At 42.6% G+C, this 23,432-nt stretch overlaps 1 protein-coding gene across 1 annotated transcript in view; it reads left to right on the forward strand.

Annotated features, from left to right (window-relative positions):
* Nucleotides 1-2,041: 2,041 nt before the first annotated feature.
* The window catches only part of Fhdc1 (FH2 domain containing 1), a 35,977-nt gene continuing 14,586 nt past the window's right edge, over nucleotides 2,042-23,432 (forward strand). The window contains exons 1-7 of the mRNA XM_013029713.1: nucleotides 2,042-2,668; nucleotides 11,564-11,625; nucleotides 12,130-12,232; nucleotides 18,775-18,860; nucleotides 18,946-19,046; nucleotides 21,805-21,875; nucleotides 21,972-22,079. Coding sequence (XP_012885167.1) covers nucleotides 2,165-2,668; nucleotides 11,564-11,625; nucleotides 12,130-12,232; nucleotides 18,775-18,860; nucleotides 18,946-19,046; nucleotides 21,805-21,875; nucleotides 21,972-22,079 — 1,035 coding nt within the window. The 5' untranslated portion in view covers nucleotides 2,042-2,164. The remainder of the gene's footprint in view (nucleotides 2,669-11,563; nucleotides 11,626-12,129; nucleotides 12,233-18,774; nucleotides 18,861-18,945; nucleotides 19,047-21,804; nucleotides 21,876-21,971; nucleotides 22,080-23,432) is intronic.

Here is a 23,432-nt window from a genome sequence, read left to right on the forward strand (position 1 = left end):
AATTTTACCTATTTAGAAAATATGCAGAAGTGATCATTGCTGTACACTGTGAATGTACTTTATGCCTCTAAACTGAACCCTTCAAATGGTTAAAAACTGTGTGCAAATTGTAAGAGTTGGAAATATCTTATTTTCTACTTTAAGCAGTTTTCAAGGCCTAACTTTTCAGAGCCTGAGGGTATAACTTAGTGGTAGAATACATGCTTGGCATGTGTATAAAGCCCTGGGTTTAATCCCCAGCACCAAAATAAATAAATACTTTGAATGTTTCACAAACACATTCTTATAGAGATAATTTAATATATATTTTTAAAAGGACAGACCCAGCAAACTACAAACCTTGATAGCAGAAAGCAGAAATAGTAAATATGTATTTCTAGCAGCCAGGGGTAATTTATTACTTTATCTATAAACCCCTATAACTTTTATCTATAAAAAGCAAATGCGTGAGGGGAGGGGAATGTGACAGTCAGAGAGAATGATAGAAGGGTTACTGAACAAGATACACTGGACACAAATAGACATACTAAGTTGTAACCCCCTTATACAACTATTTGAAAATAATAAAGTAAAATTTTAAAAATAGAAAAAGAGCAAATACAGTGCCTATGAAAATATAAGGCTAAAGTGTACACACGAGCAATGATTAGTAACATCTAACTACTTACCAAAAATCTTGATAAGGATGGTGCATCTGTTCTTAAGCAAAGCAATGGAATAGATGTATGCTAATTTTGAACATGCTGAAGTGAATTTATATAGCCTACAAGTTGTGCAGGTAGGCGAATTCTGAGGAAAAGTGATCTGTTTCTAGACTTTTCCATTCTCTAAGGTAATCCTGCCTTTGATATGTGGCTGTAGGGGAAATGTCATCATATTTGAGTGATGTCAGGTATCAGACAATTTACTTTTGCATAATCCAGTATTATTTCACATAACTGTGTCGATAGGTCTGGTCTCTGCCAATAATAACTGTAAAATAATAATTACACCTGGCAGTCTGAGTCCCCTTTTCACACTCTCACCTTGTCATTCCCGAGTCAAGTCCATTTGTTCATCCCTCATTGCCAGCTGTCCTTGTATTGAAAGAACTGTAACTGTTTTGACCCAATTTTGCATCATGTCAGTAATAACCCAAAGCCAAAAACAAACATTTGAAGGTCCATAAAGATACAAGCCTCCAAGAGAAGCGTGTGCGTTGTGTGGATAAGGGACAGAAATGTGGCAGACCTGATAGAGGAAGCCTGTCCTTGTATGTCACAGAAGTGGAAGGGGGAGGTGACAAGTTCTAATTGGCTATAAGAGTGTGGTTTATCTAGACTCCCAAGTTGGCAGCTTGGTGAGGGAGGCAGAGGCCGTGCCATGCATCTTCCAAATTGTCCAGATGGCAGACCGAAGGTCATGTGGCCAGGTGACTGGTGAAGAATGCTGAACAGGAAAGTTGTTTAGACCTGGCACCTGTCACCTGCATGCCTGGCCTTCTTTTCTCTATTTTGGAGGAAACCATATCAGCCTAGGGAACAGGAGCATGCTGATGACCCTGACTTCAGGGAAATGAGCCGGGCTGCTTGTCAATCATCTCCAAATGCCCCGCCTGTTGCACACTCAGTGGAAGATGCCTTTTGACCCAGTGATTGCTAGGAGACATGTCCAGACTGGAAGAAGGCAGGGTCACTAAACACCTAATGCTTCAGTAATTTGGGCTGTTTCCATAGGGCTAGGTATCCATTGCCTAAAAGAGAATCAACCAGTTGGTGAACAAATAGTTTATTCATAAAGTGAGCAATACTTGCTGAACCTATGGTGATCTTTCAATAAGCACATGCTTTATTGATTAATGGAGGGTTTCCAAATTGGATTTCTTAGTTCTCTTTTGGCAGAAATTCCTGGTTAATAAATGTACTGGTTGCTTTTCATACCATTTGGTATATCCCCCTCCAGCTGTGGGGAGGGCTGGCCTCTAATAGGGCAAAGCCCCTATGGAAACCTCTGTCTGTCCTGACCCTGAACTCATTCTGTCTTTGCAGGTTTGGAAGATGACAAGTAGGACGGCTGTCTACTTTTCTGGCAGCCGACTCATGGGCAAAGAAGTGTAACAGGAGTTTGATGTTTGTGTCTGCTTCCCCAAGGTCAAGGAATTACCTCCTTAGAAGGCAACAGTACTATGCATGTTATGAATTGTGTCTCCCTGGCCAGCGATAAAGAAAATGGGACTGTTGCCACTGCAGCTGGGTTCATGATCGGGCAGACAGCACCCCCAGCGTCTCCTCCACCTCCTCCTCCACCCCCTCCACCATGCCTACCATCAGGGGAAGGCTTTTCACCCTCCCCACCTCCTCCTCTGCCACCTCCACTCCCAGGGGGGCCTCCTATACCCCCTCCACCTCCGCCACCACCGCCAGGATTACCCCCAACTTCTCACATGAACGGCTACAGTACCCTGGGTAAGAAGAAGCGCATGCGAAGTTTTTTCTGGAAAACCATCCCAGAGGAACAAGTGCGGGGCAAGACAAACATCTGGACCTTGGCGGCCAGGCAGCAGCATCACTACCAGATTGACACAAAGACCATTGAGGAGCTCTTCGGGCAGCAGGAGGACACCGCCAGGTCTTCTCTCCCCAGGAGAGGAGGATCATTTTATTCCTCCTTCAGAGATTCCCGGGAAGAGGTGAGAACAAATCCTGACACATGCCATGCCATTTTGTGTTGAGAGCTGTTGGTACAGATGGTCTAAATAATTCCTAAACATCACTAAGAAATAATTCAGTGCAAGTGAATATGCTCTGAAAATGACCGAAAGGGCCCCTGTGATGAGTTGGAGCTGAGTCGTGAAAAAGCATAGGGTGTGTGCTTATGGATCCTCTCCATGTCCCAGTGGGTTATGACCTCATGCAGAGAATACGCTAGTGGGGGCCATTGGTCTGTGGCCACTGAGCACTGCCCAGTCTCTAGCACATCTGCTCTGGTTCTCCCATCTCTCTCCCACCCCCTCCCTGAGAAATCTGCTACAGTTCAGGGTTGTTAGTCTCCTTTGTGCAAAAGATTGAGCTTCTGAACTCAGCTATCTGGGATGCACCAGAGCTGTCCCAGATCAAATGCCTTTTAAGTTACATCAATACTAGATATCCTTAGGGTTTTACCCTTATTTTCCTCTCCAGTGTGTCTTTAAGTTTTGCCCACTGATTTCGAGTCAGCCTTCATTCTTCCGATATCTAGATGAAATTGTGGCCTCTGGAAAGGAAGAGCTCCACAGAGCCAAAGCATAAAGCTCTTCGTGAGAAGCGTATTTGCAGTTAATACTAAATGTGTTACTTTGAGGAGGAAAAAAGCTAACCTTTACCTGCTAAGAGAAAGAATTACAAGTCTGGAATGATAAGAAGTGAATGTTGGGAAAAGAGAAAGGGAGGGAGGGCAAAGAAAAGGAGATGGGGGAGGAGAGAGAGCACAACTTAAAATCTTGATTTTTTTTAATCTTGTAAAGGAACTGAGAAAATAGGTCAGTGATGGAGCTGCCTAGATAAGAGAGGGCAGGGCCCTAGGATGAAGTATTCTTTCTGTGCGTTACTCAGTTCTTAAGCCAACAATTTTGACATATTTTCTGTTTCTGGCTTAGGAACATGTAACTCCTTCTACTAGTTCATTTTGGGGCCCTTTTAAAGCTGGAGTAGAATGCCCTGTTGAAATCATTGAGAGTCTATTATTATGAAATGTTGGAAACACTGGAGTTAGGATTGTTTGAGTGTCAAGAAAGAAATCATCAGGAGAGACCATGATGCCTTCAATGCAGAACACAGGCTTTTCCTGTCTCTTCCTTTTATGCAAAGCCTTTTTATATGGTTAAGTATCCTTTCAATATTGGGTGAAGCAAGAGGTCATTTCCTTAGTACCCCTGGCCTTTGCCCCAGCTTCCAACAGAAGTGCTTTATTGTACATTAGGTCACGTCTCACCATTGTCTCCAAGCTCTCCTTGTTGAGCTTCAAGATCCTAAAGTCATAATTGGACGGGCGTGTGGAGAAAAGGGGCTTGTGTCCCAGGAAAGTATTTGGAACAGAAAGGGGGTGCCTCAGTTGTGCCTGGGAAGCCACAGCTAAGAGCAGGTGGTGTCCTCTGGGAGAAAGGCAAGGTGTGCCAAGAACTTGCTGCTTTACACTTGGGAGTTAGAGAAAAGCTAAGAACCACCATGAGAGGGAAAGAGTGGCCTCTACCTACCCTGTGCCATCAGTAGCTTTTTTTTAAATTACTTTTTTTGTCTGTTCATTTGTTTTCTCCCTTTCCACCTTTCTTTCTCATTGCTTGAAACCCTTGACAATGCTAAGAAAACCATACTACCACTGAGCTACTTCCTTTGTGCTAAGATAATTTAAATTGTAAAATACATGTAACATATATAAAATTTACCACTGTTAGCACCATGCACTAAGTGAAGTATATCCACATTTTTGGGCAACTATGACTACTATCCATCTCCAGAACTCTTCATCTTCCATAAGTGAAACACCGTTCCTCCTAAACAATACTCTCCCATTCCCCCGTCCCTTCAGGCCATCGTCTCTCTTAATCTAACTACTCTAGTGGAATCTTACAGGGTTTGTCTCTTTTGTGACTGGCTCATTTCTCATAATTTGATATCTTTGAGGTTCAACTAGGTTGTAGCACAGGTCCAAATTGAAAGTCAAACAATGTTTTGTTGTGTGTCTCCACTCTGTTATTTATCCATCCATTCATTCATCCATCTATCCAAAAGGCTCCACTGTGTTGCTTCCTACTGTTTGTGAATAATGCTGCTGGGAATACAGGTGTGTAGAGACTTTACTTTTGACACTTACAGATCTTACCCTAAGAGATAGCATATGAGGAAGAAAATTGAAATTCGTGTGACTATCTCGAGGTGATCTAACCCTTCTGCTCTTCCATATGTAGAAATAAGTAGTTAGACTGATCCATGTTGGTTCATGTGAAGTGTCATCATCACATAAGAATTATTTTCAAGTTTTTATAGTATATCCAATATTGCTGCATATATTAAATACACCCTTTTTTCAATAGAAGAATGTGCTAATATCCTATTTCCTTTCCTCATTAAGTTTTTTTCTGCTAAAGAAATTATAACTCAGCAGAATTATGGTTTGATAAAGATCAGCAATAAATCTTCCAACTCAGCCTGCAGTAAGTGGAGTTCAGGGTCGAAAGCAATAGTTGTCACACTCTGCCCAGGTGGACTGGAAAATACAACTGAACAGCATGTTCCACACAGAGCCTGTTCATGAATCTGGACACAGGGCCCCAGCCTGTCACAACACAGGCCATAACTCTGGAGGTTCAGAGGTGCAGGAAATCAGGTCGAGTCCCCAGTCATGTATAACCTCCCACAGAAATGACCTGACCTTTTCTGATTGGCTTACAATTTAAAGGATTCATAAAGCATTATAAATAAGTTCCATTATACTCCAGAGGGAGAATCTGCTGGAGGATGGGGAAGACTTGAGTTTGAGAGTAGTTGAATTTAGAACAAGACTCAAAGTAGTAAGTTAAAGCCGTTCATAGGGGAGAGAAGGCTAGGAAATCGTGCAATCCTTGTGTCTTCGTTAACCTAAAAATTAACTTGAGGAGATTACAGATGTGATGGTACAACAGTAATTAAGCACTTGGAGATAACACAGATACCTAGTGGAGATCAAAGAAAAGGTCTCTGCTCAGCCTCAGAATTCACTGGTCTCTTCCTCCCAAAAAGTTTTGAAGTTCCTGAGGTTACATATGTCCCTTGGTCCCCCGTGGTAGCACTGGGTCTGTGTCTGTCTCTACATTCCATAGCTCTTAAAGATAGGGATACATGGCAGCCATTTCGTGTTCCTCTAAAGAAATTAAAGGTAAATGAGCTGGTCAGGATAGAGCAAAGGAAGCAAAGCGACTGTCTTCTGTAGTTCTCGCAGATTAAACACAGGGGGTCATTTGTTGTGGTTCACTATGTTGACCAGGTAGGAAACAACCGAATTTCTACCTGGAAGAAAGAGGACAGGAGAGAGTTAGGAAGAGAGGAGGGAAAGATGCAAGGGTGCCTTCTTGTACCAAATTTGAGATAATAATGTTTTATTCTCCCACACTGTACATTCAGAGATCATTCTTTCTAAACTATTGTTAGGATCCCTGTGTGTACTGAAATTCTGAGACATGTTCACAATCTAAAACTTAAACTAAAAAGTGTACTTGAATTTTTTAAAATATGCTTCAACTGGAGATTTCTTGTGTTTTTTTTTCTTCCTAAAATGGAGGAACAATCTCCAACTGATAGCCAGCCAAAAATGTTAAAAATAAAAAAATCAAAGACAGAAAGCTAAGTCTTTACTAGATGAAAGAGGCAGATTCTTAAAACTTTGCTTTTCAAAACTAGAATGAACTGGGTACCAGTGGCTCACGGCTATAATCTTAGCTACTCAGGAGGCTGAGATCTAAGGATTGTGCTTTAAAACCAGCCTAGCAGGAAAGTCTGTGAGATTCTTATCTCCAGTAAACTACTCAGAAAAAGCCGGAAGTGGTGCTCTGACTCAAGTGGTAGAGCACTAGCCTTGAGCACAGAGGGCCCTACTCAGGGACAGAGCCGAGGCCCTGAGTTCAAGCACCAGGACCAGCAAAAATAACAACAAAATAAATAAACCTAGAATGAGATTGGAGCAGCCACCATTTAGCATTATCTGAGTAGGTAAGGAGACCCTTTTGAGAATGTAGAAAGTGGTTTAAAAAGGCCCTTCTGTCTCCAGGACATGATGCTAAGTAAAATACAAGATCCACAAAGGACAAAGTATGAGTCTGCTTATAGGAGATGCCTCAGTAGTCCAAAGTCAGAGAGGTTGAAAGTACCATGTAGCCCCAGTGCCTGGGGCTTGAATTCAGGGACTGGCACTCTTGGCTTTAATTCTGCTCAAGGTTGGCACTCTACTACTTGAGCCATATTTCCACTTCTGGCTTTTTGGTGGTGAACTGGAGATAAGAATCTCATGGACTTTCCTGCTCAGGCTAGCTTTAAACCACAATCCTTAGATTTCAGCCTCCTGATTAACTAAGATTACAGAGAGGAGCCACCAGCATCCGGCTTAGGAGTTCATGTTTAATGTGTACAGAACTTCAGTTTTGCAAGATGGAAAAGCCTGGAGATGGAGGATGGTGATGGTTGCACAACAGCGTGGATACACTTAATGCCACTGAGTTGGACACTTAAGAAATACGAATGTTATTGATAGTTTACCACAATTAAAAGAAGTTTCTTCCTCTGGTAGAGGATGTGGGAGGCGGATTTTGTAATGGATTGATGCTGGAGAAAACAGCAAGAATTGTATAGCTAGGGAAGTGGCTCAGTGATAGATTGTCCCCAGCTGAGAGAGAAACACAGAGATAATAGAGAGAAATAGGGAAAGAGAGAGAGACAAGCTCATTTGGAGGTTTTAGCAAGAGGTAGGGTAGACATTCACACCTATCCCGAATGCTCACTCAGTGTCTCTAAAGACATTAGAACAACCTTGTCCCCACATCAGTCTGTGATGACACTTATCTAGCTGAGGAGCTTTCATATCCAGTAGGAAATCCTTGAAATGAGGAGAGTGCATGGCTTTACTTCCCCTTGTATTTCTGCCTTCCAGTGGGAGCTGTAGAAGTCTTATAGTGTGTTTCCTGACTGCTGGTTAGCACTGCTTCCAGTGGCCATGGTCCTGCCTGGTGGCCTGATGAGTCCAGCAGAGTAGATTCCAGGTAGACTGGAGCTGGCTGGGGTGGGGCAGCGCTGCACACTCATTGGGGACAGGTCAGCTTCTCTGACTTAGCTTGTACAGCTCACTGGCCCCAAGGGAATCCCCCCCCCCACACACACACACATGGTCTCACTGTTGAGACAGCCAGCACTGAGTGAGATAAGCTCATTTACACGTGCAGTGATAACCCTCTTTGAAAGCTTAACAAACACTTTTATAACAGGGCTTGGAAGGATTCAATTTGATAAGGGAGGAGAGACTTGTAAGGCTCTTGGCAAATCTGAGGGTGCTCGGGCCCTGGGAGCTTATCATCTGTCTCATGTTCCCCATTCATTCATGCAGAGCTGGGCTTTGTTGTCTGTAAGGTGCTCTGCCACTGCTAGTCCAGGTTTTTCCTTAGGAACTGATGACAGGTAACTGCCCAGGTTCACACAGCTTGAGCCATGGGGACATGGTCTGCAGGCCAGCAGCTGCTCTGGGGACCCAAACTTGGGCTCCTTGGAGGCCCACTTACCTGGTGAGAACATGATTGCCACCAGCATCCCCTCACATAGGGCTCAGACACCAGGGAGCTTGGCTGTGCACTGTGGATGGCTCCTTTCTGCAGATCTGCCCAGTTCCTGGGAAACTTCTCAGTGGGAAACCAGGCTGATTGCAGGGCCTCAGGGCCGGGGAGGAAGGGCTCTTGTGCCCCCCTAGAAGGCCTGTAGAGGCTGAAGCTCACAGGAACCAGAATGAAGAGGAATCTGAGAGAGCCAGGCTTGAACTTCTGTTCTAATACTGCTTTGGGGAAATTACAAAATGTCATCTCCAGGGAATAACCAGAGATATTTTCTTCCTCACGTTTCTAGAAGGTGTACAGAGCCCCAGGGCTGGAGGGTAAATAGGATGGAGCATGGTGGTGGTGGGGTCTGGGGCGGAGAGGATGGTAGAAGGTAGCAATTTAATGCGAGAAACATAATACAGGTTCTGTCCCCAGACTAGGCAGAAATGCAAAGTTAATTTCTTGGATGTATATGTAACTATATCAGTATACATGTTCACATTTCCAGCTCTTTAGTTTATACATTATAATGAATGCATAGTTTTGTGGTGTGAGCTTTCCTGCTTACAGGGTGTTAAGGTTGACAGGTTTTGTTCTCAGCTTGTCTTTCCCTCTCTCCCCTCCCACCACACTGAACTTGAACTGCTATGTCTGGGTAGGATTCCAATAAGGGAGGCTGCCCTTTTAGCTTGGGAGGTTGTTTTATGGCTGGCAGGTGATTGTGTTAACATGAAATAAACCCCTAGGTTAGTAAATAATGTGATTGTTTAAGATTAGTCTTCAAAAGAAGGCAACCATACCCTTGTAAAAATTTAACCTTATGGCCAGGAAGTGACATTAAAGTTGGCTAACAGGCTTGCTGTTGCTTATAAACTTAGAAGCAGCCCCAGAGATCAGGAATTTAGTCTGAAACCCGATTCTCTTTTGTTCACAATGAACCTCATACATTTGGAAAGGAAGAGGTTGTAACAACATCCCTGTTTTAGCTAGTCTCTCTTTACCAAAACAACAAATGGAAAAAAATTACAGTAGATTTAGGTTATTCTTTCTCCATGAATTCTGCCTATTTGTTTCCTGAGACAGAAATGGTTTTTGTATTTCACAGCCCCAAGCAATAATTTCTAGTTTGATAAAAATCTTCCTCAAGTTATTAATTTTGAGCAGTAAAAACCTGTTGCAAACGGAGTGTGGGATCACATATCTGTAATCCAAGCTTCTTGGGAGGCGGAGGCAGGAGGATGGAGAGATTGAGACCAGTCCCAGCAAAGTTGGCAAGACTGTGTCAGAAACAAAATGAAGACAGAAGTAGGGGTATAGCTCAAGGCCCTGGGTTCTGTGCCCTGTAGTGCAACGCCAGTAAACCATGCAGCCTAAATCTGGGTTTTGACCGTGCATTAAAAGAGCAATGTCATCTAATTGCATTGTCAAAAATGTGTATAAGACACAACCTGATTCCAGAAATGTTAAAATGTGAAAAGAAGTTACTTGTCATATATGTGTGTATACATATACATATATGTATACATATTATATGTATATATACACACACATAAATATATATGGTATGAGAATTTTTCTTTTTCTTTTCTTTTTTTGTCGGTCATGGGACCTGAACTCTGGGCCTGGGCGCTGTCCCTCAGCTCTTCAGCTCAAGGCTAGCACTCTACCACTTGAACCACAGCGCCACTTCCAGCTTTTTCTTCTTATGTGGTGCTGAGGAATTGAACCCAGGGCCTCATGCATGCAAGGCAAGCACTCTACCTCTGAGCCACCTTCCTAGCCTGAGAATTTTTCTTTTTACATTGATATATATAGATCACTTTTTTTTTTTCCTGGTTGTGGGGCTTGAACTCAGGGCCTGGGAGCTGTCTTTGAGTTCTTTTGCTCAAGGCTAGCACTTTACTACTTTGAGCCATAGTGTCCCTTCCAGTTTAGTGGTAGTTAATTGGAGATAATGGTTTCATGGACTTTTCCTATCTGGGCTGGCTCTGAACAGTGATCCTTAGATCTCAGACTCCTGAGTAGCTAGAATTTACAAGGGTGAACTACCAGCATTGGCTCCTTTTCTTTTGTCTTTTCCTTCCTTCCTTCTTTCTTTCTTTCTTTCTTTCTTTCTTTCTTTCTTTCTTTCTTTCTTTCTTTCTTTCTGTCTGTCTGTCTTTCTTTCTTTCTCTCTCTCTTTCTTTCTTTTTGTTGTTGTTAACACAAAGGTCTATGTAGACTCATCTAGAACTGCTGGTCTTCCTCAGTCTCCTGAGTTCTGGATTACAAGTATATACTACCATACCCAGCTAGGAGGATATTTCTTTTGCTTTAAAAAAGTATTGGACATATAAAACTTTTTTCTCAATAAAATGAATTTTTCCTATGAAGATGTTATTTTCACAGAATTTAAAAAATAAATTTCAGTTTCAAAAATAAAGTATTTAAAATTTTATTGTAAAAATAAATTCTCTGGGCTGGGAACGTGGCTCAGTGGTAGAGCGCTTGCCTTGCATGCATGAGGCCCTGGGTTCGATTCCTCAGCACCACATAAGAAAAAAGAAAAAAGCCGGAAGTGGTGCTGTGGCTCAAGTGGTAGAGCGCTAGCCTTGAGCTGAAGAGCTGAGGGACAGTGCCCAGGCCCAGAGTTCAGGCCCCACGACCGGACCCAAAAATAAATAAATAACAAAAACAAAATAAATTCTCTAAAATAGATACTGAAAGTAATATTAGTCTATTTACATTTGTTAATCAGAGTTGACATCCTGTCTGCAAGTTATGTTTTATTTTGTCAGTTCAAATCTCATATGATTCTTGCTGTACTAACATGTTTCCAGATTAAAGCTTTTAAGCATGGGCTATTTCTAAAAAGAAAATTTTAAAGCAGATAATTATGTTTTGAAATTTATGTAATAAAATAAATGTGTGTCATTTTTACTGTTAAAATATATCATGGTAGAAAGTTTGGAGAGAGAATGTCTTGATATTCATAATTTTTGTTTGCATTTATTATACATGTATTATACATGTTGTTACATTACCATAGATGTTTACAGTATGTTTCAATCAACCTATTAATTTCTAGCTTTATGTCATGGGGATTAGTCACTTATTAGTATTGTACTTTGATACATTTTTTTGGTGGCTCTTGGATTTGAACCCAAGGCCTCACACTTGTGAGGCAAGATGCTCTGCTACTTGAGCCACACTTCTAGCTCTCTGATAAATTTTAATTTTCTTCTTTCCTCTATTGTTTCTTACTTTTACTTTAATGATCTTATGTGTCTCTCTTTCTAGATTACCATCTTGGATGCAAAACGGAGCATGAACATTGGGATATTTCTTAAGCAGTTTAAGAAGTAAGATTTTTGCACACATCTAAAATTTCTATCATAAATGCTCACTGTCAACCTTGAAAGTCTGTGGGTGTGGCCAAGCTGAAATTCAAGTTCTAATATGAATGGTGTTCCTCACATCTTCAAATCCTTCCTACATGTGTGGCTTGATGAGTCCACAAATGTCTTTGATATGAAAGCAGAATGTACAGGAGAATTACCATTCTCCTTGTCAGGGAAGTTCTAGATCCATCTTTCACCATGGAGGCTGGACTGGTGCTGTTGAATTCACTAGGACTAGGCTCCATAGGAATCCAGGGAGGCCAAAGGGGGTTGCTCTTCTTCCTGGGAGAATCCAGGATGGCTTTCTGGATGTAGGGCCTCAGTGGTTCCCTATCATTGGGGCTGTTGTGGGCCTTCCTGCCTGGGAGGCGCGGAGAGGGCAGATTTGTTTCCATTTCTACTGGCTGTTTCCCTGTTGGCGCTCCAGTAACCATGAAGCAGAACCTGATTTGCTATCTTTTCCAGGTCTCCTCAATCCATTGTAGAAGATATTCATCAGGGAAAGAGTGAGCATTATGGATCAGAGACACTTCGAGAATTTCTTAAGCTTTTGCCAGAGTCAGAGGAGGTAAGCTTGGATGTTAGAGTGGTGAAAGAAGCTATATGTTCTCAGGAGAGTCAGTATCACAGCCATCAGAGCAAAGGGCACTGTCCTTGTATAGAAGACACATAGAAATAGCTAGACTTATGGAATTAGAGAATCTTGGTTTAGGTCATTTGAATTCATTTGAATAACATGGGCAAGGTTCTCAACTCTGAACTTTAGTTTCCTCACCATAAAGGAAGGATAATGACCCTTACTTCATTGGGTTGTCAGGATGACAGGTGCTGCTTGGGCACCCAGCATGGTACCTGACACATAGGAATGCAATAAACTTGAATGTTCTTTTCCATCCTCAAAGGTTGACCTTTGCCTAGGCTAAACCTGGGTTATTTTATATATTGACTTTCCCTAAAAAAAGAAAACCATTTTTGGATAAAGATGCTCTAAAATTAGGAGTGGTGAATAAAATATGAATACATGGTATGCGTGCACGTAATTGACTGAAAGGAGGAAATTGCTATGAGAGTAAAAAAGTACTGTAAAAAAGTATTTGCTTCTCTTAGACCAAATTCACTGAATTATTGAATGGTTTGTTGCTTGATAGAAGTAAGAGCAGTAGTTTTATTTTTAAAAAAACTTCCAAATTCATATTATTGTGCTTTGTTTCTAGAGAAAAATTCTGTAAGACAGTGTACTAACTTTCATGCTTATGAATGCAAATAAAATAAAACAGTCTAGAATCTTCTGAAGATTTTACTCTGTGAGTAAAAATAAAAGAGACTTGTGTATGTGTGCTGGTACTGGAGCTTGAACCTGGGGTCTTGAGCTTTCACTTGGCTTTTTCTGCTCAAGGCTGATGCTCTACCATTTGATTCACTGCTTCACTTCCAAAAGAGACTTTTTAGGAGTAAAAAGGGAAGGATGGAAGAGATGTGGCTCTGTGGTAGAGCACTTGCTGAGTATATGTGGGGCCCTGGATTGATCCCCAAAACTGAAAAAAGAGAGGAAGCAAGAGAGAAAAGTAAGGATGGCTGTTTTTAGTTTCTGTTTTTTTGTATTATTTGCATAAATCATCACTTTCATAAATACTGCTGGCTCTTCTGACTCACCTTCCCAGATACCGTTTATGGAACTTGTTGATGATGATCAGTGTTTAATTCACAATGTGGGATATTAGTGGTTAGCTCCAGTCTGTAGATCTATGATTACTGGAAGCATTCTCTCTTCCTCAGGATTTCTGCTTGTAAATTAAGTATAAGTTATCTAGGCCTAGCTTAATTAATAGCATTTGTTAGTGAAGGGTTATAAAGGAAAAGTATTTGATCATAATTTACCCTGGATTTTACAAACACAGCAGTCCCTAACCTTTCTGTTTTGTATAGATTTGAAGTTCCACAATTGTTGTGAGGAAGGGTAAGATTTAGTTTGAGTTTTAAAATGATACATTTGCTTCAGCTGGGGATGTGGCGCAGTGGCAGAGCACTTGCCTAGCCTGTGTGAGGCACTGGAAATGATCCCTCCTCTCCCCACTGAGAGGAGAAGAAAAGATTTATTGCTTTGGAAATTGTATTCCTACTTGGACCCTTTTCCTGAGTCTTCCTGCAGCCTGCTCTGTGAATCCCCTCCTGACTGACCTCATTGTGTTTTTGATGAACATCGAGATCACACGACAGTGCAACAGTGCACGTGAAAGTGCTCTGAGAGCCTGGATGTCTAAGTAGATGGGAGTCAGGTGGGAAGGAGGCTGCCAGCTGCACGTTACAAGGATGTAGGAGATTGAATATGATTTTCTTTTGTGTGTGTGTGTGTGCGCTGGTCTTAGGGCTTGAACTCAAGGCCTTGGTGCTGTCCCTTAGATTTTTTTTGCTCAAGGCTAGTGCTTTGCCACTTGAGCCACAGCTCCACTTCTGGCTTTTTTTTTCCCCTTTGGTAGTTAATTAGGGATTAGAGTCTCACAACTTTTCTGCCCAGGCTGGATTTGAACCCGATCCTCAGATCATAGCCTCTTGAGTAGTTAGGATCACAAGCATGAGCCACCAGTCCCTGGCCAGAGTATTATTTTCTTAATATTGTCATTCCTCATTTAACATTTAAAAATGAGTAGAAAATGCAAAAGAATTTTTCAAATCCTCACATTTAAAGAATTTTATTTTTGGATGTGGGTGGGAAATGGTTGGAAATGAACAATGTTCAAAGTCAGGTGAGAAAAACCTACCTGAGTCCCTAAAGCTCCCTCCCAACCGACAGCTAACTGAGGTGAGGCCTCGGGGTGGGCTCCACATGTCTAAGCAGGCCAGAGGTGTAGGTGTCCCTCACCCTCCTGCTGCTGCAGATCCATCTCAGCCTAAATGTCTAGCCGGCTCAGCCACCTTCTCCTTGTTTACATTACTGACTAGCTTCGGCTCACCACGCCCTCCATACTCAACTGGGAACTTCCCCGTACAGAAACACCCAAAAAGGCCCAGGTCACCCCTCCCTGACCATGTACTCCATCCAGGCATGTGTGTGGCCACAGAGGTCTCAGGGAAAGCCAGAGCCCCTACCCTACTGTTCCCCCTTCAAGGACCAGTAGGTTTGTGACTCTGGAGTCTCTGGGCCTATGGATGGCCTATGGATGGAGGCTGAGGCCAGGGAAGAAGCCCAGCTAAGTGCCAGAGGCTTAGGAATGTGTCAGAAACATGTTAATAAATGCACAAGACACGAGGGTGTGTGTAGCCACATGGCCCTAAGTCTGTGATAAAATGTCTTATGCTAAATTTTAGCCCAAGAAGGGACCAGATATTTACCACAGCCCTCTTGATCCAAGCACTGGACAGAGAATGAAATGAAATGATTGTGTCCATCCATCCTAGCTATCATTATTTTGTGTGTGTGTGTGTGTGTGTGTGTGTGTGTGTGTGTATACATCTATATTTAAATTTAATCCTTATAGGAACATCATGAGCTATTCCTCATTTCACCAATGATAAAGTGTGCCCTCACAGGTTGGATGGTGTCTCATGATTGCTGGGCCATAGAGTAGGGGCGGACTTGAACCCTGATCCTTCTGACCCTGGAGTTGTCTTTCTGCTGCCCTTGGTTACCTTCTTTGGAGGCAGGAAGGGCAAAGGTTGTCAAAACTGTACCTCCCACAGAGTAGCTTCCCACCTTTTCATCACCTCAGCTGCCACAAAGGCTGGGTGTGGGTAAGTGTCACTTGAATAATACCCTAACCTTATCAGCATGTTGAAAAAGATAAGCGGAAACAAGTGCTTTTCTCTCCTGCCTCCTCAGCTGACCAGCAGCCAAAGCCAATTTCTATCAGGGATTTCTGAGCCCTTCACCACAAACCTTTGATTTGGCATGTTTGTTCATCTTTCCTTCACCTCCTTCTCTGTGAAGGAAGAAGGTGGGCCCCCAACAAGATACACTGAGTGTTCCCTTGCCAGGGAGGGAAGTTGGACCTGGTCAGCCCTTCCTTAGCTCTGTGCTGCTGGGATCAGCCATCTCAGTGTCCTAGGGAGAGAACTAGAAGGGACCTAGGGCTCTCTGTTCTCTCTGGAAGCAGCTGAGTTGCTTCTTCTCTAATCTTCTGTAGTTCAGGTTGGCTTGGTTTGGCATGGTTTTGGGGTTGGGAATTGGGTGCCCCTGTTCTACCACCAATCCACATGTCCAGCCCCTGGGCTTTTTCTTACTCTGCTACTGCAAGGAGAGAAGAGCAGGGCTGAGGATCCTCTGCTGCCTGGGTATGTTTGTAGGAAACCCTGCCTGCCCCCCTCCAAGGCCACTGGGGTGGAATTGGGCAGGATGAAGGAGACCCACCCTGTGGGAGATGAGCGAGGTTCAAGAGAGCATATTCCTGCCAAGAACTCAGAAACCGGACACAGCAGGGATTCTAATGAGAGTCTCTTGGCTCAGCCAGCAGGATTATGTCTAACAGTGATTAATAAATGCTTTTTGATAATGATGATGAGAATGCGTAATAATTGCAGGGTTCATTTACCTCTCTCTTGTACTTCCCTACCTGTGGAAAGGCAGGGAACCTCTTAATGAGCATAAATCCCATTTTAAATGGAATGGAGAACTGTCTCCATAGCACTTAAATGAAATGTGCTGTTTCCATCAGCATTCTCTTGAGATCTAGAAACATTTTTGGCCTTTTACAGCAGTAAAGGAGATTACTCATAGCTGTGTTACAGTTTAGCACATGTTTAATGTTTCTATTAAAGTGTTTCTACTTACCAAGTTTACTTAGCAGGACCTGATCTTCATGTGTTAGACTGAATCTGCTGTTATTTCCAGAGGCTTTGCATACACTACACTCAGGGCTTTCAGAAGGCCCAACCTCATTCTGCCCCTGCCCATATATAGTGAATTATTCCCAGCTCTGCTGCAGAGAGATCAGAATACATCCCAGGCTAAATCAAGCACATACCGCTTCTTAGCTATAGCCTTAAGTGTCCAAAACTTCACAGTTACTAACACTAAAAATGGGAAATTCACTTTAGTTCTGCAGGATGGGTTAATAGTTTACAAATGGAGATTTTATGCCCTTAAAAATTAAAAAAAGGGCCAGGTGCCGGTGGCTCATGCCTGGAATCCTAGCTACTCAGGAGGCTGAGATCTGAGGATCACGGTTCATAGCCAACCCGGGCAAGAAAGTGTGTGAAACTCTTTATCTCCAATAAACCACCAGAAAACCGGAAGTGGCGCTATAGCTCAAGTGGTAGAGAGAGTGTAGCAGAGTTCAAGCCCCACGACTGACAATAAAAAGGGGAGTGGGAGTTAGCTCTGTGGAAGAGCATGTATGAGGCCCCTAGTTTATCCCAGAACTGCACCAAATTAAAGAAAAGAACAAAAGCTGGGCACCAGTGGCTCACACAAATCCTTAACTACTCAGGAGGCTACAGTCTGAAGATTGCAGTTCAAAGCCAGCCTGGGCAGGAAAGTCCATGGGACACATCAACAGTTAATCATCAAAAAGCCTGAAGTGGAACTGTGGCTCAAGTGGTAGAGTGCTAGCCTTGAGCAGAAAAGCTAATGAGTTGGTAGATCTTTGAAAATACTCCTTTTATGTTTTGAATTCCAATTTCCTGTGTTTCCAGGGGCTTAAAATCACATTATTAATCACATTGTTAATGCAGGGGAGAGGAATGTGGGTCTGGGATGTGGCTTGGTAATAGAGTTCATGTTTAGCATGTACAAGAAAGGGTCTGGGTCCATCCCCAGCCCTACACACAATCATTTGTCCTTGCTCTACACTGTTATGTATGAAATGAAACTGGGACACAGGAAGAAGTTCTGTGTTAGACTTTATCCCATCTATGTATGTAGATAGTCAAAATACTTAAAATAATAACTTTTTTTCACTTACAGGGTTCTGTTTCCATACGTTCTTCTCACTTACTTTTCCTCCCAAATAGCAAACGGCAATCTCACTTCAAGATGATTACTTGACAGAAAGCTTTCATCCTTAGAACAAATTGAGGGGCTGGGGAGGTGGCTCAGTGGTAGAGCGCTTGCCTTGCATGCATGAGGCCCTGGGTTCGTTTCCCCAGCACCACATAAGCAAAAAGAAAAAAGCCAGAAGTAGTGCTGTGGCTCAAGTGGTAGAGTGCTAGCCTTGAGCTGAAGAGCTGAGGGACAGTGCCCAGGCCCAGAGTTCAGGCCCCACGACCGGACCCCCCCCCAAAAAAGAACAAATTGATCCATTTTTATGCCTGCCTTAGGTAACCAGACTAGAGGACCCCAAGGCAAAAAGGCCGGGCTGGAATGTATAGTGAGACCCTGTCTCCAAAGAGCAAAGCAAAACAAACACAAAAGGGCTGGGGATGAGTTCCGGGGTAGAGTGTTTGTGTGGCATGTTCAAGGCTTCATCCCAGCCCTTCCAAAAAAAAAATGGAAACAGTAAAAAAGCAAAGTGAAAGCTGGATGCCAGAGGCTCACACCTGTAATCCAAGCTACTCAGGAGGTTGAGATCTGATGATTGAGGTTTGAAGCCAGCCAGGGCAGAAAAGTTCCATGAGACTCTTATCTCCAATTAACCACGCTAAAAGGGGCTTATCTCCAATTAACCACGCTAAAAGGGGAAGTGGCCCTGTGGCTCAAATGGTAGAATGCCAGCCTTGAGCACAAAGAGGCTCAGGGCAGTACTCAAGCCCAGAGTTTAAGCCCTACATCAACAACAACAACAAAAAGGCAAAGTGAGCTGGGCGCCAGTGGCTCACACCTGTAATCCTAGCTACTCAGGAGGCTGAGATCTGAGGATCGCAGTTTAAAGCCAACCCAGACAGAAGAGTCCATAAGACTCTTATCTCCAAGTAACCACCAAAAAACCAGAAGTGGAGCTGTGGCTGAAGTAGTAGAACACTAGCTTCAAAATGAAAAAGCCTAGAGACAGTGCTCAGACCCTGAGTTCAAGCCTAGGACCAAAGTACTAGACATGACTATTTCCTAGCAAACTTTTATTAAGTTCAGTTTAATGAAATTCTATTTTCTTCAGAATTCTAAGATGAAATTTAAAATAATCTTAAATAATTCTTAGATGCCTTTTTTTTCTCTGTCCCTGCTTCCCATCTGTCTTTTAGGTAAAGAAGTTAAAAACATTTAATGGCGATGTGTCCAAGCTGTCCCTGGCCGACTCTTTTCTTCACTACCTAATTCAGGTGCCAAAGTAAGGCCACACTCACTGACTGTTGCTCTTTGTGAAGTAAGATTGAAGCTGACATTGAATTTACAGTTTTACTTTTTATTTCTAGCTATTCACTTCGAATCGAAGCCATGGTGCTAAAGAAGGAATTTTTACCTTCTTGTTCTTCTCTATACACAGATATAGCCATTTTAAGAACTGCTACAAAAGGTAAGCAAATACATGGATCTCCGTATAGTTTGTTTTTATTTTAAAAACACACATCTACACACTCCATATGTGTTTGTTTACTTATTTTTGGTGGTACTGGGATTTGAACTTAAGGCCCCATGCTCTCTAGGCTGTCACTCTACCACATGAGCCACACTCCCAGCCAGCCCAGCTTTTAGCTTATTATTTTAGAGAGTTATCTAGAATTCTCTAGAGAACTTTTCTGCCAGGGCTGATTTTGAATCACAATTCACTCTCAACCTCCCAAGTAGCTGGGATTATAGGTGTGGGTCACTGGTGCCTGGCTATACCCAGTTATTTATTGTTTTTTAAATTTCAGTTGGAATTAGAAATGGAAGGTCTCATTTCTAAGATACTCTAAAAAAGGAATTGAGATTTAGTAGGGATTCATTTAAAGGTATTTCCATTTGCTTTTTTCCTCTATTGAATATTAGCTTGTAGATTATCTTCCATGGAAGAAAGTTTTTTAACCTCAGCTTTCAGAGGAAATCTTCTAGTTGAATCTTGCTTTTGTTCTTCAACTTGGTTAGCTTTCTGTAGGGTGTTAATGGAATGCATAGTATGTGGTCTGTATGTGGTGTGTATGTTATGTGCTGTGTGTCTGGTATATATCTGCGTAGACTGTAATGTGTTTACATCATTGTGTGTGCATATAGTATGTGCTTTCTGTTGTGTGTGGTATGTACTATGAATGTTGTATGTGTTGTGTGTGTTATTTGTAGTGTGTATCTGTGTGTGTGGTATATACTGTGGTTGTGGGGTATTTTATATGTTTGTGAGATAGAACATGAACACGGGAGGAGGTATGTATAGTGTGGTTGTGTGTGTGGATGAGGTGTATTGTGTGTGTGTTATATCTATATGTGTCTGTAATGTGGACATTGTAGTGTGGATAATCATGTGTATGGGTAATATGTATGAATATAGATCGTCTCATGTATGATCAATAGCATATGTATATATGCATGGTGTTTGTGTGTGTGTGTTTACTATGCATGTTTACTATGCAGTGGGCATAAAGCTGTGTGAAGGTGGTTCTCTGGGCTCACAACCTTTGCCCTGGGCCCCTTGCGCCTCCTTCCTGCTCTGGTCTCCAGACTGGGCCCTGACTGTCCAGCAGCAGATCTCCCTTGCAGGCCTTAGCAGTGTGACTCCCTAATATGGGTCCTGAGGTTTGTCATCTGGGGTGTCTTCTCCTACTCATTCCTCCAGGCCCACTTGAGTTTTAGGGGAACAAGTCAGTCATTTTCGCTTCCCATGACTGCTGCCCAGCCTCTTCCCTGATCTGTGTCAGAATCCTCTCCCTCTGTAGGGCTGGAGCCTTCATTTCTGGCCTTTTTAAGGCCTTGAGAATTTAACTGCCTCCCTCTCCCACACATTCCCTGTTTCCTCTTGCTGGTTGTCTGGGCTTGAATTATTGTTGAGGAACTGTCTATTCCTATTTAGTTTTCCTGTTTAGTTGCTCTGGACTGTGCTGAGATAAAAGTTTGCCCTCAGCACACCATGGTTTCTTAATTTTAGAAAGACGCTATACTTCTTGTTTAGAAGCCTTTTCTGATTTGTTCCCATACCAAGGCCACGGCAGCAACTTTACAAGGTGGTTCTTCCCGTCCCTATAGTGATGGAAGAACATGTTTTCATATTGAGCAATGCAAATTTGTAGGCATGGAGAAAAATTTTCTTATCTGAGTAACCTTCCCAAACTGGCCCTCTTAGATAACAAAGTATAGACACGGTTCCAAATATAATGATCAAACATACTGGGGAATACTAAATATCACAGATGATATTCTGTTATCTCTGTATACTATAATTTTCATAATCAAGTTTTCTCTTAGCCTCTCAAATTATTACATTTTTTCAATTGTTTCTTTACATAAATGTACAAGAGATTTGCTATTAATAAAGAAGTAGCTTGCCCATTGCTGTAATAAATTAATCCCTTTTTTCATTGCCCTCAGTCAATCCAGAGTAAATACTCCACTTTGAATAAAACGGAAAGCTGATCTGAGAGCTGAGGGCGGGAAGCCCTGAGGTAGATGCTCTGCGTCTATTTACATGTCATCCCAGCCTGATTCATTTTTTTATCTTTTCATAGCCCTTTGGCTAAACAAACTGTTGCTTGCTCTTAGTTTTCATATTGTATAAATACATTCAAAGAGGCTAGTGGATATAAAGGGAAAAAGTTAGAAAAATAATTGCTGGAGGAAAGACGGTTAATTCCTACAGCACACTGCTCTGCTTTTCCTCAGACTCTGTGTGTGTGTGTGTGTGTGTGTGTGTGTGTGTGTGTGTGTGCACGCACACACACACACATGTGCATGCCAGTACTGGGGCTTGAATTCAGAACCTTGCACTCTTGCTTGGTCTGGCTTATGGCTGGCATTTCTGCCATTTGAGCCACACCTCCACTTCTGGCTTTTTGCTGTCAATTGGAGATAAGAGATTTCTCTGCCCAGGCTGGCTTCAAATGGCAGTTCTCAAATCTGAGTCCCCTGAGTAAGCTAGGATTACAGGTGTGAGCCACCAGCACCTGGCTTTCCTTAGGCTTTTTATAGTTTCCACTAGTTGAAAACTTTTCTTATTTTAACTGCTTTGTGGTATTTGACAATCCTTGACATCCCCAGCTCAACACTGTGACTAAGTATCATTAGTGGAGTGTGTGTGTGTGTGTGTGTGTGTGTGTGTGTGTGTTGGAAGACTCCTCTGAGGCACTGTTGTGTGTTCTTTCTAACAGAGCTCATGTCATGTGAGGAGCTCCATTCAATATTACATTTGGTGCTCCAGGCTGGGAATATCATGAATGCTGTGAGTAAAATCCACAACAATTCAGCAGCTGTGTTTGAAGCTTTATTGTCTGCCTAAAGTCATAACATGTTCCTTTTCTTGCTTTATCTTCTTTAGGGAGGGTATGCCGGCAACGCAGTAGGATTTAAACTATCTTCTTTGCTCAAATTGGCAGACACAAAAGCAAACAAACCTGGGATGAATCTTCTGCATTTTGTCGCACAGGTAGGAGGAAACAATTAATACAGAGAGAATGTATGTGAATCCATATTGGAGAATGAGAAGTTTGTTCCATACATGAGACATGATATCTGAGTTAGGAGAGGATGTGGCAGGTTCCAAGAAGATTCTCTTTTCAGATCCCCTGTTTGCAGATGCCCAGGTTGAGCTGTGGGTCTATAGAGCTGCTGGGGAGTGGATGAGTGAGGCAGAGGCTGAGAAGCCCTCTGGAAGGAGTCAGATATCAGAGGTGCAGAATTGGAATTCCATACTTGCAATGGGAAGCTAGCAGGAGTTTACGCACAGCAGAATGGCATGAACAGTTTTTTTTTTTGTTTTTTTTTTTGGTCCAGTTGTGGGGCCTGAACTCTGGGCCTGAGTGCTGTCCCTCAGCTCTTCAGCTCAAGGCTAGCGCTCTACCACTTGAGCCACAGCGCCACTTCCGGCTTTTTTCTTTTTGCTTATGTGGTGCTGAGGAATCGAACCCAGGGCCTCAGGCATGCAAGGCAAGCGCTCTACCACTGAGCCAACTTCCCAGCCCTGCATGAACAGTTTTGAGTGGAGGTAGAAAAATAAGGCAGGTGGACGCTGGATTAGAGTGGAGCGAGAATGAGAAATAGAATTCATCTTGGTGGCAGTTGTCTCTGTCTGGTGAGAGTTGGAGAGGGTCATGGCCCTGGGGACGGAGAGAAGACTGGATGGTGGGTGAACCACTTCTGTGAAATGGATAGAAATTATGTCCACTTGGGTGTACAGAGTGTGTTTATGTCCTTTGAGAACGACGTTGGCATACTTTGCTGCTATTAAAGGGTTTGGAGCCTACCCATGCCTTCTTTTTGTTGAATCCACGGTCTTACACATGCAAAGCACTTGCTCTGCCACTGAGCTACATCTCAAGTCAATTGCCTCTTATTTTGACAGAACACCAGAATAGCTTTGCCTAAAGGGTGATTGTCTCTTTGTAATTAAACGACCTCAACTAATTGCTTATTAATTGCTTATTATTGCTAATTATTTGCTTTCCCTTCTTGGAATTCCCTGTTTTCACACCAGTGACAGGCATCTTTGACCTGAGAAGGAAACTATCTGCATGCATAGCTCTACTTCCTCACACAAGTTAAAGACCTTGAGACCCTCTATTTCATTTTTGTGCAGTACTAGGGCTTGAACTTGGGGCCTTGCACTCTTGCTTGACTTTTTCATTCAAGGCTAGTGCTCTGCTACTTGAACCACAACTCCACTTCCAGCTTTTTGGTTGTTAATTGGAGATAGGAGTCTAATGACATTTGGAGGGGGGGGGGGCGCCTGGGCTGTCTTTGAACTGCTATCCTCAGATGTCAGCTTCCTGAGTAGCTAGGA

The sequence above is a fragment of the Dipodomys ordii genome, unplaced genomic scaffold, assembly GCF_000151885.1.
Source record: "Dipodomys ordii isolate 6190 unplaced genomic scaffold, Dord_2.0 Scaffold122, whole genome shotgun sequence".
Taxonomy (NCBI): Eukaryota; Metazoa; Chordata; class Mammalia; order Rodentia; family Heteromyidae; genus Dipodomys; species Dipodomys ordii.